Source organism: Carya illinoinensis, chromosome 16 (genome assembly GCF_018687715.1).
Source record: "Carya illinoinensis cultivar Pawnee chromosome 16, C.illinoinensisPawnee_v1, whole genome shotgun sequence".
NCBI lineage: Eukaryota > Viridiplantae > Streptophyta > Magnoliopsida > Fagales > Juglandaceae > Carya > Carya illinoinensis.
This window is the reverse complement of record NC_056767.1, coordinates 28432237-28450621: the sequence shown is the minus strand read 5'-3', so window position 1 is coordinate 28450621 and position 18385 is coordinate 28432237. Positions and strand designations below refer to the sequence as shown.

The following is an 18385-nucleotide window of genomic DNA, read 5'->3' as shown; positions in this document are numbered from 1 at the left end:
TCCGGTGCGGCTGTACAGAGTCGATACGTACATTCGTGACAGCGAAAGAAAAATAAATGCAGAGAAAATAAAGAAAGATGAACACACAGATTTACGTAATTTAGTATAACACCAACGTTCACGGGCGTATGTAGAGGAGAAATCTATTATAATATATTTATTACAGTCCCTCATATCTCATTAAACAATTGAGATATTGAATATATTTACTAGAAACGATCTCTTCAACAAAACTCATTTTCGAGATGTTGAAAAAGAAGTCGAAGAAGAACACGTTTTAAGTCGTCTGGACGTTCCCTTTTATTTGATACCTCTTTATGTGTGTCCCCCATAGTAGTGAGGCATAGTCTACTTTGCATGTCTAAGCATCTCTCCTTTTCCCACTCTGTCTTAAGACTACTCCTCTTACTTCCTACACCCTCTTCTTACCTTCTAACACCCCCTTCTCCCTTTACATCCTTACTTTCCCTTCTATCTCCTAATAGTGCCTTGGTGAGTTAGTCTTGGACTTGAGCCTCGATATCTTACCCCCTCACATCTTGGGTCCATCACCCGGCTCATATTCAAAATGTTGTGATAATTCCTTGTGGTTTTTATTTATTTTTATTTTGTTCTAAGCAAATTCCTTGCGGTTACTACCATAAGTTGGTGATAAAACAAGTGCGATATAATTTAAAAATAAATAAATAAATAAATAAATAAAGGTTTTATCTTAAGAGAGTAAATTTTATGGAATTACTTTATCTTCACAATTAATTTATTTATTTCTCGAACTGAGTTTACCTTTGTTTGTACCGTCCCAAGAAAAGTTACCTTTGTCTATATCCTTTATCTCGAGCAGCCTTCGAAGTTCAATTTGAAGTCATATATGCCTCAATAAAATGGGTTTAGTTTTGCAAACGCAAATCACGTGGAAATATATATATGTGGCCGCCTTTTTTAGCCATAAATATTATTTATCTTATTTTTCATGTGTTAAATTACACTTTAAGAAATACTTTTAGAATAAACAGATTACATAAAAATAAATCTATAAATTAATATTAATTAATATAATATGTCATATTATAAAATTATTTTTATTATAAAATAGATATAATAAATCAAATAAAATTACAATAATTTTATTTAAAAATACAGATAACGTAGTCTTGGGCTGTGTTTAGGAGCTTAGACCATTTCAGACTACTTTGTTACTATTTACAAACAATTTATTATTATTTACAAACTGTTATTTATATAAACAGTGTATTATTATTCGAAGATAATTTGAAATATTCTTAATACCCAAACATATCCTATGGCCGATCATAACAATGAAAGCTAATTACAACTTATATTTTAGATTATAAGATGAAATCAAAACGTGAATAATTTAGAGAGATATGATCAAACAAGTTATATGAATTATGAATCATATTTTCTTCTAATCCTGTGGGTTAATACATTCACTAGCCCAAGAAAACGGGGGGAAAAATAATTAAAGACCGCGGATGACTAGTTGATAGTGACCCATTGAAAGAAAAATGAGAACATGCAACAAAAGTGCATGTGTACTTCTTGTTAACGTTACACGAGGAAAGTTCATTGAATTTCTAATGAAAGTGATCCTTCCCACTTTTATTTTTTAATTGTTTTTATGAATAATTAATCATAGATAGTTGCTTCGTATTAACATCTTCTTAGAATTTTGTGACTTGTAGCAGTAAGTGTTGACCAGAAATTTCAAAACAATGAATCATGCAACCTCGTACAGTATGAAAGGAATAATGAGGACTTGAGGCAGATATTATAACTATAATTGTCACAAAAAACGACAAAGGTTCGACGGTAGATTTAATAACTATAATTAAATATCGCCACCTATTCAATATGTGAATGGTTATTTTTAACTTTTAATTTAAATATATATATATATATTTAAATATTAAGATAAAAAGAAAAAAAATGATCAAATACATTTTGATTAAGTAGAGATATATAATGTAAAGTTTTCATATAAAATTTCTTATTTATAAATATTTTAATTACAAAGAAATTTTATAGAATAAATTCACAAATTAATTTTATATATTAAAATTAAAAATTATTTTTATTATAAAATAAATATAATGTATAATATAAATTTATGTTAATTTATATATAATTTATTTATAAATAAACTTTTGTTTTTGGTGGGAGTGGCAGCCTGATTCCCCGGTCAGAACGGTACAAAAAAATCGGCTCATTACATTGTTTCCCATGCTCTCATAAATCTTAAAAGATGGGGTGAAAAAAGATATTTATAATAGTAAATTATGTAATTATTGTATAATTATTTAAAATAAATAAATATAATATATGATTTATATTAAAAAATTAATTTTTTAATAATAAATCATATTTTTTAAATAATTACTCGACATTTACATATTTTATGATTATATATAAAATTACTTAAACACAATACCCCACTTTTCCAATAACAAAACCAGTTTTTTTTTTAATATATATATATATATTTTATGCACAGTCACTTTATTTATTTTTTGTATATTGATAACCTTCATCATTTTTTAATATAAAATAACCATTTTAATAAATTACATCAGTGAAATCATTTTTTTAATATAAAATAAATATTTTAATCAATCACATCAATTAAATACGTAAAAATAAAAAATAAAAAAATGACTATACGTAACATAATTTTTTTTTATTTGTTGCTGTGTTTATTATTTGTTTAATAGAATTAGACGAGACCTTATAGGATATATACATATACTTTAGTCACAAGGGTTTGATATCATTTGTTATATTGTAAAGTTATTTTTATTATAAAATAAATATATCAAATTACATAAATATACGTTAATTAGTGAGATTACTTTATGCAATCTTTTTGTAAGTGTAATATTTCTCATAATATATATAAAATATATATATATATATATATATATATATATATATATATATATATATATATTGTTCTAGCCCCACTAATTCGTTGGAATTAGAAAGAAACCTCAGATTGCCGACATGTATCACCGTAATAATTAATATATTATTTACTTGATTGATATATAAAATGAGTTATATGAATGAGGCTATAATATATAGGATAAAAACAACCTTACATTGACGTATCTAAAGTGGGTGAAGGTTCAATCTCATCGATGAAAACAAAAGTAAAAGTAAAGAGCTTGTAAAGCCAAATGTTTTGGTACACTTGCTTTGGCCGTATAGCTCTAGCATAGTTGTTTAAGGATATTTGGGTCACTCTTAAATGGTTTGGCATAAACTAGATGTATTTGAATCAGAATATAGATTTACTTTAAACTATTAGGATTAACTATTTAGGAATCTATTGGATTTCGAGTTTAAGTTATGGCTCAAACCTCACCTGAAGAAGTGTATGCAACTTTTGACTATCTAGACTTCTTGTTTGATTCCCAACTAGCATAATATTATTATTAAAGAAATTTATGGGCTCAAACCTCACCAATTCAACCAAAGAGAATTGTTCAATACTTATAAACATGCTTAAGACCTTGTTTAAAAGGAATATGAGATTATTCTTCAATACTCATCCTCACGTGCATGCTAATATTTTTACTGGTTCTTGTCACAGAGTAAATAGTGTAGACCCCTATTCGTCCTATGCCAGTCTCTGATATTATAAAAAAATTTATGAGCTTAACTCATCTCATAAAACCAGTTCAACAAAAGAAGATTAGGGGTGCCCCACCCCCGCCTAGGCAAGATGAGGGTGAGCCCCAACCCGGCATTACCTCGCCCCGCTTCATAGATATAAAGGGGAAACACCCCCCTTCTCCCCCCATTTTCATTTCCCGAACCTTTGAGGCTTCAAGCCTCTACCCCTCTACAACTCTTCTCTCTCAATCTCCTTCCTAGAGAACTTCATCTATGCCTTCTCCACAACGTTGTAGCCTTTGCCCTTCTTCTCTCTCAAACTCTCTTCTTATGATTTATTAGGGTTCCGACATAAGGGATAAAGAAGAAAGAAAAGGACTTGGGAACTGAGAAGAGGCTTATGGACTTTAAAGGATCTGTTGAAGTGTGTGTGTGTTGCGAAGTGAAGAAGTTTGAAAAAGAAGAAGAGGTCTAAAGGATACGATATGACCCCATGGAACAATCTGTACCTAGGTGCTGTGCACCGTTTCATTAGTTTCACTTAATACAAATAGCAACCAACAACTAGGTTCGTTCCAATTTCTCTTGATCAGCTTCATATTCCTAAACCTTTTTTGTTTTTTTGTGAGTTGTGGCTCGTGAGGTTGTTTCTTCTACTCAAGTAAATAAGTTAACGATTACGAGCTCCACATAAGACAAAGTAGGTGGGGGGCAAGGGTGGGGAGAGGGGGGTGGACAAATGGAGGTCCACCCCTGCACCCCATGTTATAGATGGGGTACCCCAGCTCTCGCATGGACGTGGGAGGATTGCGGAGAAAAATCCCCACCCTCGCCCATGCGCCGGCTGGGGATAGGGAAGGGGTTACTTTGCCCCGTAAGGGGCAGGTAGCACCCTTAAAGAGGATTACTAATTACTTATAAACATATCCAAAACCTTATCTATAGATAATGTGTAATTATTCCTTAACAATTATAATTAAGTTCATAAGAAAGAAAAAAAATGATAGGCATACAATAATTTTTACAATATTTTATACAACTATATTTTAAACTTGGAATATTTTTATAGAATAAGTTGAATAACTTATAAAAGTAACGTTACTTTACATAAAGGTTATTCTATACCTACAAAGAAAGACCACAAAAAATTTCTTACTTATAGTGTAAATTTAGTTTTTCAAATATTTTTTAAACCCATTAAAATAATTATTTTTTAAAAAAATGACAAAGTCATTAAAAAGGACTAAATTACTATGCCGCCCCGAAGGGCAAATTTTTTTTCTCTTTTTAAAACATAAAAAATATATCAATATATTAAAAATTATTAAATAATTTTTAAATAATTTTTTTTTTTTTACTGAGTGCCGAGTGGTATATTTAAGCGATATGTTTAAGTGGACAAATTAGCTATTTTCCATTAAAAAAAAAAACCCCTAACCATAACTTAAAAAAAATAAAAAATCTATGACTTTTCTCGGTACCCATTTTCAATATCTAATCTCGATGAGATAACTTTTTAAAGAAAAAATATAATTGCAAGTATAATTATATATTAATCTATACATTAATATAATGCAATTGATCAAAAAATAGATTTTATTAAAAATAGTATTAATTTAAATTTTAAATATAAATAAATCAGTATTAATATATAAATTAGTACGCGACTGTATTTATGTGTAGTAAAACTCCTTTTTAAAAGCCACATTGATTGCAATTGAAAGATATATATCCTGTCTAATCGTCCAACTTTTTCATCTCAAAAATTCTTATTCAAAGGTACCCAACTGATCAGCCATCGATCATCTGATAATGGCTTTCTCAAAAAAATAAAGCATATTTTTGTAATTTTAAAAGAGTTATTAAATTAATATACGTCCTCGAAAGTGGGACTGACGCTTCTCATCATTTTCATGTTCTGCTTGATAAGTAAGATAAAAATTTTGAGTTTAAGATAAAATATTAAAATATTATATTTTAATATTATTATTGTTTTAGAATTTAAAAAAGTTAAATTATTTATTATATTTTATATGGGAATTTGAAAAAATTATAATGATAAAATGAGAATTTTAAATTTGAAATAAAAATTTTTATCTACCAAACGAAACCTCAGTTATGCACCTAATCATGTTGTTTTGTTAGCTATTAAACCCCTCAATCTTCAGGGGAGTGATTAACCTCGCAAGTTTCTTGAACAACACAAATAAAAAGATTTAAAAAAAAAAAAAAAAAAAAGAGAGAAAAACGTGTTTTTAGAGAAGAAAAAAGCTACCGCTCCATTTGATTGCTAAGTAAAAAAAATTTATTTAATAATTAAATAAGTAAATTTTAATATATTAATGTATTTTTTTATATTTTTTTAAAAATATTTTAAAATGTGAATAAAAAAATTAGATAAAAAAATATTGTTTTTATACTAGTGGTTACTTGTAACGATAAGTTGCAAGCGGCAATTTAGCCTTACTCTTTTGGAAAAAATATATGGAATTATTTATAGGTAGCAAAAATGTTGGTTATTTATAACTTGGTAATTTGTTGATACCATGTTCACTTTTGTCAAAAAGCTAGTGAAGTTCAAATTTAAGCTCTGTTTGGATGTTAAGAATGTTTAGAATATTTTGAAAATATATGTGAATAATAATAAGTTAATATATTTAAATGAGTTTTGTGTAAAAATGTAGATCTCATTAAAAAAGTGAATAATAGTGAGTTTGGATGTACGAAATAAGCTATATATGTTTAATTTTTTATAAGAAGTTAAAAAAGTGACGAGTCTCATTAATTGAAATGAAATAAGTTATGTGTATTTAGAATTGGGGTATTCTAATCCATGCGAAATTATATGAGATCTCAAATATTCTTATACCCAAACACAACCTAATCTTTCTTATTATGAGAAGTGACTATCTTTGAGTTAATTATCTCAATCACCTTAGACTAATATTGATCAGATTAATACACCCTGTCTCGTAATACATTAATACTACAGTTATTAATGTTGATATCTCAGATGTCCCTTTAATTGTATAATTTGTCACAACATAATCTTTTGGGTCTATTTTCAACTTTTGTTTCTCCCGTAACATCATGGAAATTGGTTTGAAAACAAGTGTTAAAAGAGATTCTCAACCCCTCTAACTGCATCAACACTTTCTTTTTTATCAACATGCTCAAGACCTTATGTAAAATTTATTTATCAACACTTTCTTTCACGTGCATGCTAGTATTTTTTTTTGTCCTTATCATTATATAAGTAGTGTGGAGCCCCATTCATCATGTGGCAGACTCTAATATCATGAAAAAAATTCATGGGTCTAACTCATATCATAGAACCGATTCAACAAGAGATATTTGCTTATTACTTATAAACATGCTCAAGACCTTATTTACAAATAATATGAGATTTACTTCTCAACAGAATCTATTTTAAAAAAAAAAAATTTATAATTTAGTGTATAATAATAAATCTTATAAATTTATGAATTTTATTTTATAGCACCTCTTTATAAATTGAGTAATGCTACATATAGTCACTTTTGCGTACTCCCTGCGCACTCCACTGATATAATTATTTGGATTAATTTTTTTTAATACATAACTAATTATATTATTAGAGTGCATAAAAGAGTCCACAAAAATAACTGCGTATAGAATTTTTGTTATAAATTTAACCATTTAAAGGAAAAGAAAAACAAAGACATGGAGAGACAGGAATGGCGCGTGCTGTTTATTTTCTAGCCTACCAAAATTTAAAAGCCCTTGGAAATTGCTGCCTTGACATGATTAGTTTAGAGATGGGGGAGATTCAGAAATCTAGACAAACTTTCATATTACTTTAACATGTTCATGCACAGACAAACAGTTGCAGGAAGGAAAGGCATCCCAGAAGGCCTGCGAAGTTGCCAAGAACTTGCACTTTTGTATATAATTTCTACCCAAAAAAATTGAATGCCCTTCGGTTTCATTATATTTCAGATCAGCTTCTCTTCGACGTGGAATACCAAAAGGAAAAATTTAGTTATAAGTATAATTGTATACTAATATATGTACCAATTTAATGTGATTGGTTAAAAAGTAAATTTTATTAAAAATAGTGTTACTTTAAATTTTAAATATGAATAAATCAGTATTAATATGCAGATTAATATACGGCTTTACTTGTATATAGCAAAACTCATACAAAAAATAAAAAAAAAAGTCTCGTTTACTTATTATTTCAATAAAATATCTATAATATTCTATAATAAAAATTAACTTTTTCATAGTCCTATTTATGAAGAAAAGAACTATACTTTGCATATCTAGCTAACATTATTTAATAAAAAATTATAAATAATACTAGATATAATTTTAAAATAGATAAAATTTATATATTTACATAAAAAAAAATAGACTATATTGTTAAAAAAATAAATTTTTTTAAAAAATATATTGGAATAATTTTTCCTTCTAAATTATATAAATTATTTTTTTAAAAAATAATATTAAATAAAATTTAAGGTATATAAATTATATATATTTCCTTTCCCTACTAAATGGGACCAGCTTCCTCTCAACGTACAGTCGCTTGCATGCACGGATGTTGCTGGGTCTCCTCTCTCTCTCCCTCTCTCTCTCTCTCTCTCTCTCTCTCTTCACTGGACTCTACAATGAAACTTCTTCGAACTTTTCACACCTTTTTTCCCCCTTTTCCTGCAAAGAAAGAGGCAAAATATTCTCAGCGGTCGGCATCTTTATCATCTGCCCATAATTGTTGACTTTTAAGATCTTACAATTTTTAAAATATCACCATCTTGATCGATCCTTATACCAACATCTTTGATCGTTTTCCCCGTTCATACTATGAGTTAAGATGTTTAGGTAGGTTTTGTGAGTCTCATAATTGATGTGTTTTGATGTATACTGATTGAGATATGTTTAACGTTTTTATAAAAAAGTAAATTTTCTCCATTTTCCCGCAAAGAAAGAGGCAAAGATACGTTGTGTTTGGATGAAGAATATATCTATATGTAAGAAAATATTTTATATGATCTGAGATCACCTTAACGCTCAAATAGCGCTCAACTTTTATTTATAATCCTTTATATTTTCCAGTTGTTTTCCTGTTTGCATGTGTGCTGAGAGTAGATCAAATGTCACATGAATTTTGGTTGATATTGTAGAGACATTAATGCATGATCATGTGCCACATGGTTTTGATGTAACATCCCTTTTGTAAGATCAGTCTTGTTGGTTTATCAATGTAACACTTCAAGAGCCCTATATATAATATAAAAATAAATTTATAAATTGATATGATTTTATTTAATATAATATCAAATCATTTCAATTTATGAATTTTCTTTCGTAAAATTATTTTATTCGAGTTGATTCATATTGAAATAAAAGTTCATTAATATTTTGGATGAAGATTCAAGTTGAAGCAACAGAAATGGCTTAAGCCGAATCGAAACAACTCATTAAAAATGATCAACTTGTTATGAGACAGTGTACATAACCAATGGTGAATAATTAGAATAATAAAACTTTGGAATATAATTTGTATGGTTATGAGATCACTAAAAAATTGTTAGCATTTATAAAAAATTATTATTATAATATATTATTTTTATATTAAAATTTGAAAAAGTTGAATTTTTTATTTTATTTTATACAGAAATTTCAAAAAAATTATAATGATTAGATGAGATAAGATGAAAATTTTTATAAATATAAACGAGTTCTAAATTAAACATATATAAATTATATATGTCATATAAAAGGGTTGGTGGTGTTATAGGTGTGATTCGAATATGAGATAGGATGAGATAATTTTTATAAGTCGCTAGATACAGTCGACGTGCAGTCGGCTGTACGGAATAAATAAAAAAAATTATAAAAAATTTTTTTTATATTCAAGGGGACCTACATGAATTATAAAAAGTTATAAAAATAATTTTTTTTTTATATAGGTCTCGTATTAATTTTTTTTTGCAGCCGATTACACGCTGACTGCATCTGCCGACTGCAAAAAATATTTCTCTTAACAAATAAATAAAGCTGATAGCTTTTCTGTTCTTCAAAGTTATTGTAGAGAGAGAGAGAGAGAGAGAACTCTTCTGACTTCTGTCACGCAGCGGTGGTTTCTTCAATCAGAAGGTTTTGTGTGTTTGTGTATTGAAAAGATTAAAAAGAAATAGAGAAACAGCAGATAAAAATCAGTGAAGAGGAGGAAGGGAATCTCGTAGTTTACAGTAAATAACAATCACCACAAAAGAAAGAGGGAGAGAGAGAGTTCGTGAAAACTTTGAGTGGAGAAAAAAAAAAAAAAAAAAAACCAAGAAAACCAAAAAATTTAGAAGATCCTTATCTTTGCTTTCTTTTATTATCTTTTCGTATCTCAATCCAAGTCTTTCTCCTTAACACTTTGCGTGTAATTTGGCATTTGATTCGATTGGTCGTTTCGCATTCTTGTGTGGTTTTGTCTGTGGGGTGGTCATTTCAGGGAAGTGTGAGGGGGCTTGCAGGGAAGGAGTGTTGGGGGCTTTGGAGGAAAGGAAATTCGGCATTAATTTTTACGGTGAAAATTAGTGTTTCTGTAGGGATTTGGGTAAGCTTGTGCTATTTAATAATGGGTCTATGATATTTTTTGGGTGAATTGGTTGCTTTGTTGGCAAGTGGTGGTTATTTTGAAGATTTTTGCAGTGCGTTGGGGTCGATTACTGTTTTGGGAACAATTTGCGATTTTAAGGTTGGGATTTCTTTTGTGGGAAAGTCTCCGGGGGTTAACTTGTATCGGCCGGCTTCAATGCTGGGTCGATGACAGTTTGTCTTTTCCATAAAATCCTTGGTGGATTTTTTGCAAGTGGGGTTCTTTTGCTGAATTTGGTGGTGGGCTTGAGTTAATCCGGCGTTTTATCGAAGCTTAAGGTATAAAAATTGGGAATTTTTCCATCTGAGTGTGGATTATCTGTCAAAGGAATCGAATTGTATAGTTTTTGGATGTTTCTGCTCTAACTGAGAGCTCGCTTCGACCATTTTTGCGGTTTGGGCTGAGGATTCCATTGCATAAACAAGTTGTTGTCACTGTGGTTCTGGGAATTTGTGGTGGAGGATAGTTGTTCTGAGGATAAAATGAGTTCATCTATAACTGACGGTTTGGTTCATGGAGGCAAGCTTCTGGTTCGTATCGCTGAGAACGGGCACTCGTTTGAGCTCGACTGTGATGAAACCACACCAGTCGAGGCGGTCATGCGCTTCGTCGAGTCCGTGTCGATGATTAGTTTAAGTGACCAGCTTGTTCTCTGTTTGGATATGAAACTCGAGCCGCAGCGGCCGCTTTCAGCGTATAAACTTCCTTTGGATGACCGGGAAGTCTTCATATTCAATAAGGGAAGATTGCAAACCAATTCGCCACCGCCTCCGCCTGAGCAAGTTGATATTCTTGATATTGCGGATCCTCCGTCACCGTCCTCTTCACATAATCCCCATCCTTTGGATGATGCTTCTGATCCTGCCTTGAAGGCTTTACCTTCGTATGAGCGGCAATTCAGGTACCATTGCCACCGTGGGCATGTTGTTTATAGTCGTAGCCAAGTGAAATATGAGAACTGTGAGAGACTTTTGAGGGAGCAAAAGGTTCAAGAGAGGGCATTGGAGGTTGCTAAGGGTAATTTGGATCAATACTATAAGATGATTAGCCAAAACTACATGGATTTCATGAAGCGTTATTCACAACAGAACCGGATACATTCGGATCTCCTGATGAATTTTGGGAGGGACATGGAGAAATTGAGATCCATAAAACTTCCCCCTGCTTTACAGACTGCCACTCGCAAGTGCTTGCTGGATTTTGTGAAGGAAGAGAACTTGCGGAAATCAGCTGATAATTGTAGCAGCTCCCACAAGCAGTTTGAGAACAAGGTTTCACAGTTTAAGCAAATGTTCGGTGAAGTGAAACGCAAGGTCGAGGAATTGTTTGCTAGCAGGACTTCTTTTCCTACCAGAAATTTGGAGGTGATGATTAAGCAGCACCAGCAATATCTCAGCGAACAAAAGAGTATACTACAATCTTTGGGGTGGGTTATTTGTTTCCTTGTTGACATAGTTTCAGCTACTTTTTGTATTTTTTCCTCTTTGCTTATTTGTTCCGTCTCAAAATGCCGATTTGTTCTCCTCACGCCAGGCATGATTCGAATGCTTGCTGGATGGGGGTAATTGATCATTACGAAAATTTCAAGCTAGATAATTGCTAGGAATTGGTTTTAGAGCTTTTCCCTATTGCTGCAGTGTGAAATGTCGTATTTCTCATATGCGGGCTTTTTTTTTGGTGTGGTTCAAGATTTGATTCCCAAACTAACTAGAGGTTCATGCTTACCAGTCATGTGCTATTTAACTCTTCTGCCTATGTGTGAATTCTTCATGAGATGCCCATTCGTGCCTCATTGCTTGTCGCAAGCTTATATGCCCGTTTGATGCAAACAAGATTGTCATTTGTATGCTATTCTCTGGTCTTGGGATTAATTATCTCAATTTATCTTGTATGAAAAAAACATTTTATGGATGTATTGTGACAGCCCTTATTGAGTAGTCAGTGAAGGTGGTGTATGGTATCCCACATTGCTTGAGAGGGTGAAGCTCCTAAATTTTACCCTTTATAATGATTCCAATGTGTTTCCAATTATACAATTGAATAGGCCTTTTGGAGTATAAGTCCAGATGTGGCTTGGGCCCCCCCATCAGGGCGTTACAAATGTTATTAGAGCCAATCTCAATCAGAAATGTGGGACTTGAGTCGTGCCACCTATGATGGAATAGGCCAACAAGAACGTCGGGATTTTAAGGGAGGAGATTGTGATACCCCATACTAAGTGGTACTTATAGGTGGTGTATGAGATCCTCCATTGCTTAGGAGGGGGTTCTTACTCTATACAATGGTTCTAATAGGGCTCCTATTGTACTATTGAGTAGTCCTTTTGGATTATAGGTCCAGATATGGATTGGGCCTCTCTTGGGGCATTTCATGTATGGTTGAGGATTTTGAGGTTCAAATTAATTTAAAAGTTCATGCTTGCCAAATGGGCATGCATGTCTTATGTTAGTTGGTCTTTGTTTGAAATACTGGAATGATTCAATTTACATATCATATCATCTGGCTGGTAAAGCACCTGGTGTGTGAGGGTGTCTTTTTCTTTTCGTTTATGTTTGACCCATGTCATGGTGTCTAACTTTTTGTGATCCCTGTCCTAGATGTATTTTTCTTTTACAAGGAACTGGACAGCAGGGCAGGGTACGGTGATTATATGCAGATCATGAAAAGTGAGGGATGGAGGGCCTAACAATTACATTGGGAATTACTTATAAAAAAATGATTGCATTGGGAATTACTTATATATAAAAAAAGACGATTACATTGGGAACAAGGACGGAGGAACCAAGGGTAAAAGCGGAAGGCATCTTTGAGGTTTGGCCAAAAGGTGCAATTGACTGTTAAATGCCCATAATTGTTGAACTCTAAACCCGGTGGTTCACTGAAACGATGTTATCGTATCATCTGGGCGTTTAGTGCAATTGCATGCGTGGATTGAAAGATGGATATTGTTGAGGGTTGTCCTAGAGTCATGCATCATGTTCCCTGTGGCTAGATGATTTTTGCCTTGAATTTGTAGCTGAAAGCACTCTAAATATAAGCATCTGGATTTTCTCCAAAACATACATGTGATGAAACTGCATTAATGCGTGATTAGGTATGCTTGGTTATGAAAAATTTTGAGAATATTTGAGAATTGTTTTGAGATGTATTGTTTATTGGGTTTTGAGAAGGAGAGATAAATACTTATTAATTTTTTTTTTGAAAAGAAGTTTTGTATTGGGGTTTGTGAAAATGGATAGGTAGAGTTGAAAAGGTTGTTTGAATATAATTTTTAATAGTAGTTTTTGTTTTGGTGTTTGTAATAGTCTTGATTTTTGTGTTTGGATAATGAATGATTGGATGAAAAGTTGAAATAGATCTTTTTTTTTTGGAGATTTGAAGATGTTTGGTTTGAAAATTTCAAGTTTTTGAAGATTTTTTAAAAATTTTGTAACCAAATTTGCCTTAAGCCACTGTTGTAACTCTGTGCAGTTTGTACTCACAGGTTGTATTCTGTGGTTTTTATGTTGATGATGCATTGTTCTGCTGTAATCATATGATTTCTAAAAATGCCATCAATTTGACCAATAAATATGTGTGTGCATGCATGCAGCAAAGATGTCAACACAGTGAAGAAACTTGTGGATGACTGTCTGTCCTGCCAGTTATCTTCATCACTCCGTCCTCATGATGCAGTTTCAGCCTTGGGTCCTATGTATGATGTCCATGACAAGAATCACCTGCCTAGGATGCAGTCTTGTGATCGTGCGATTTCTAAGCTGCAAGATTTTTGTAGGGTTAAGAAGAATGAAATGAATATCTTTGTGCATAATTACATGCAAAAGATAGCCTATGTCTCTTATGTCATCAAAGATGCCAAGTTACAGTTTCCCGTTTTTAGAGAGGCAATGGTGCGTCAGGATGATCTGTTTATGGACTTGAAGTTAGTCCGTGGAATTGGCCCGGCATATAGAGCCTGCCTTGCAGAAGTTGTGAGACGAAAGGCTTCTATGAAGCTTTACATGGGTATGGCCGGGCAATTGGCTGAAAGGCTTGCCACAAAGAGAGAGGTTGAGGTGAGGAGACGGGAGGAGTTCTTGAAGGTTTATAGTTCTTACATACCTAGGGATGTATTAGCGTCCATCGGCTTATATGATAGCCCCAATCAGTGTGATGTCAATATAGCTCCTTTTGACACTGGTTTGCTCGATATTGACATTTCAGACCTGGATCGATATGCTCCCGAATATTTGGCAGGACTTCCTTCGAAGAGTGAGAAGCATGGAAGCTTAAAAGGTCCGTTTCCTTTGTCTAATGACAGTTCTCATTCCTCTGAAGCTGAAGAGTTTTCTTTGGGGACAGTTGAGAAATATGACTCCGAGGAGCTTCTTCAAAGCTGTGAGTTGGTTGAGATTGCTGGAACTAGCAAAATGGAAGTTGAGAATGCAAAATTGAAAGCCGAACTTGCTTCTGCAATTGCCTTTATTTGTTCCCACTGCCCTGATGTTGAATATGAATCACTTGATGATGATAAACTAGCTAGTATATTGAAGAATGCTGCAGAGAAGACAGCTGAAGCCTTACATCTGAAAGATGAATATGGGAAACATCTTACATCTATGCTTAGGATGAAGCAGATGCAGTGCGAGTCTTATGAGAAACGCATTCAAGAATTGGAGCAGAGATTGTCTGATCAATATGCAAAAGGGCACGAGCTCTCAATTCAGGAAGATACAGCTGACTTTTCCCTTTTGGCTGAGAAGGCTGATGATGGCAAGCCAGAAATTTTGGGCAGTGGAGTTCACATTCCTTGCATATCTACTTCTGAGCCCATGGATGAGGTTTCTTGTATCTCAAATCCTTTGGACGCAAAACTGGGGCATTTTATGGGGCAATCAGGCAAAGCTCGAGAGGGGGTGGATGAGAATATGATGGATTCCTCTGGAACACTAAACCCTCAGGTTGGTTCCTCAATGGTGGAGCCACACAGTGAAGAACTGCTACTTAGTGATAAAGAAGGGAAAGATAAAATGGTGGGACAGTTGGGCATGTCCTGTACAAACAGTTATACTGCTGAGAGCATGCCTGAACCTCTGACTCTATCCCCCTCTGACACACCAATTGAGTCGGGTTTGGATTCCAAAGTCAGCAGTGATCTTTTGTTGGAATTACGAAGTTCACTTGCAGATAAGTCTGACCAATTGACTGAAACTGAAAATAAGCTTAGCACTACCATGGAGGAGGTTTCCTTGCTTAGGAGGGAGTTGGAAGCGAGTCGGAAGCTTCTTGATGAATCCCAGGTAGCAAGTTGATAAATTGCTTTCTTCCATCTATTGCTGTTTTGTTTTGTGGGAATTAAGTGATTAATGCTTCTAAGAATTGTTTATTAATTCTTTAACAAACTTAAATCTCTCTCTCTCTCTCTCTCTCTCTCTCTCTCTCACACACACACACACACACACACACACACACACACACACTTGTAACTAGATTTCAGATGCTTGCATTTCCCTCCTTTCTGCTGCACTGATTCAGCGGACAGTCTCCACCGCCTTTCAATTGTCATTGCTCTTATCACTATTTTGTCAATGGTAGTCTAAGAATTTTGCTACTTTATTGCTTACTAGGAGTCAGCACAAAATGCCAGGTATAATTGTTATATGACATTTAGATGTGCAAGGGAAATTGTTAATGATATATTTCATTGAATTTTTTCTTGTGAATTATAGGCCTTTGGCTGGATGATTGGGTGTCTTCTATAACTCATTTACACAACTTTAATTTGTTTACCTTTTTTGTCCCGCTGGCTTCTGTTTTTCACTAGTTTTTCCTGTGCATGACAGATGAATTGTGCACACTTGGAGAATTGTTTGCATGAAGCAAGGGAGGAAGCCCAGACCCATCTTTGTGCGGCTGACCGGAGGGCCTCGGAGTATAGTGCTCTGCGTGCCTCTGCTTTGAAAATGCGTGGTGTTTTTGAAAGACTTCGGAGCTGTGTTCATGCACCAGGTGGAGTGGCTGCCTTCGCAGAGTCCTTGCATACCTTGGCTCAATCTTTGGCCAAGTAAGTAACTTGCCTGAATACTAAGCATAATGTATGTGTAATATATCTTACATTGGCAGTCCTCCCTATCCCCTTGTCTCCATCCCTGCTGGATGGGATCGAGAGGTTTTGCATAGGATTAAATGACAATCGAAGTATTTGCGTATAATAAGGTTTCATGAGACAGTTCGAGTCTCCTCTGGGCCACTGGAGGTTTACTTGGCCGTTATCTTTAGGGTCCCGTGGGATTAGTTGAGTTGCACGCAAGCTGGGCCGGACACCCACGGGTGTCAAAAAAAAAAAAAAAAAAAAAAAGAAGAAGAAAAAAAGGTTTCCTGAGACATTCACTATGCTTTCAAAACAATCAATGCTTCAAACTTTCAGAGTTCAACTTTCTGATGAAGTGAGAGGAGTTTAACATTGTTGTCATGTGAAGCTTGGTGCAATAGAGGTTCTATCAAATTCAACTAGGAAGTAGGGTGCTCTTCTGTCTCTGTGTTGGGGGCGGTTGTATAGGATAGATATATATTGATGCATTGACACATTTCATGATCTTGTCTTTTTTCTCTGATATGAAAATTTTCAGCTCCATCAACGATAATGAAGATGAGGATACTGCCAATTTTAGAAAATGTGTCCGAGTCCTTGCAGAGAAAGTTAGTTTCTTGTTGAGGCACCGTCAAGAGCTACTCAGCAAGTACCTAAAGGTTGAAGCTGCGAATGAACAGTTGAGGAAAGAATTGGAAGAGAAGAAAGAACTGGTTAAAACTTTGTACACCAAGCTTCAACTCGAGAAGCAGGTAACTTGTTAATTGACTTGATAACCATGGTTGGTCTGCTAGCTAAACTAAATGTGGTGATTGACTTTGAAAATGGCGTTCCACCCCTAAATCACTATTTAACCACATTGGCATGGAATGTCTTGGTGCAAAATGAGTCCTTTATTTGTGACTGTGGTCTAGAAGACACTTTTTTCTATTTAATAGTGGGCTGACGGCTGTTCTGCTTGAGCCACCATATAACGGGCAGCTTTCTTTTGCTTGTGATATTGCTACAGGCAAACAAAGAGAGAATATCTTTTCGCCGCTTAGAAGTTCATGAGATAGCTGCATTTGTTCTTAACCCAAACGGGCACTATGAAGCTATCAGTCAGAATTGCTCAAACTACTACTTGTCTGCTGAATCTGTGGCCTTGTTTGCTGACCATCTCCCAAACCGTTCTAACTACATTGTTGGGCAGATTGTTCATATTGAACGTCAAACTGTGAAGCCGGTGCCGCCTACTCCAACATGGCATGAGCATGGTAGAGCAGATCAAACGGATTACCTAACCTCTGATCTTGGAACTGATCGGTTGATCTTGAATTCAGGATCAACTTTGAATCCGTATGGTCTCCCCATTGGCTGTGAATACTTTGTAGTGACAATAGCCATGTTACCTGATACCACAATTCATTCACCATCTACTTCCTGATCCCTGTCTAGGCAGATTGATGTGATGGAAGAATCCAAGTGTACATATTTCATATGGCATTCAAAGTTTGAACCCACTTGGTAGGATTTGAACTTGATTTCCTCTTTGTACAGCTGATTATCCAATTAAGTTTAGTCTCTCCTTTGTATATATGGCTACCACTATTGTTAAAATTAGAAATTATTGTGAATACTATCCAGCTCTTGATCTTGAGTTGGTCTCATCTATTAAAACTTTGATCATTCCAATTTTTCCAGCACTTTCGACTGAAGTAGAGGCAAAATACCCAATCCCTGTTAGAGTTGGAGTGGTACCTATCATCCTTATAATCACTAACTAAATCCAGGTGTCTGTATCATATTCCAAACCACAAAGAAAGATCATGTATTTATGTACATGCTAAAGCATTGATCATTCGAAGCTTTGATGTTAGACACCAAAAGGTTAAGGTTTAATGCGTATCATTTTCTCTCTCTAAAATTTTCTCTCTGTACACTTTGAGAGAAATTTTTTCTTACGTAGTTTCATCATTACAGTAACTTCCATGGGGAGTTAAGGTGATGTTTTAGGTTCTGTTTTCAATGGGTTTCTTTAGAGAGCTTGGGATCGAATCAAAGTTTTT

At 33.7% G+C, this 18385-nt stretch overlaps 1 protein-coding gene across 1 annotated transcript; it reads left to right on the top strand.

Moving 5' to 3' along the window:
- Positions 1 to 9699: 9699 nt before the first annotated feature.
- Positions 9700 to 17976, top strand: LOC122299120 (autophagy-related protein 11-like). The gene is made up of 5 exons (XM_043109088.1): positions 9700 to 11693; positions 13860 to 15546; positions 16090 to 16310; positions 16876 to 17089; positions 17347 to 17976. The coding sequence occupies exons 1-5, from the start codon at positions 10750 to 10752 to the stop codon at positions 17761 to 17763; spliced, it is 3483 nt and encodes a 1160-aa protein (XP_042965022.1). The 5' UTR covers positions 9700 to 10749; the 3' UTR covers positions 17764 to 17976.
- Positions 17977 to 18385: the final 409 nt, after the last annotated feature.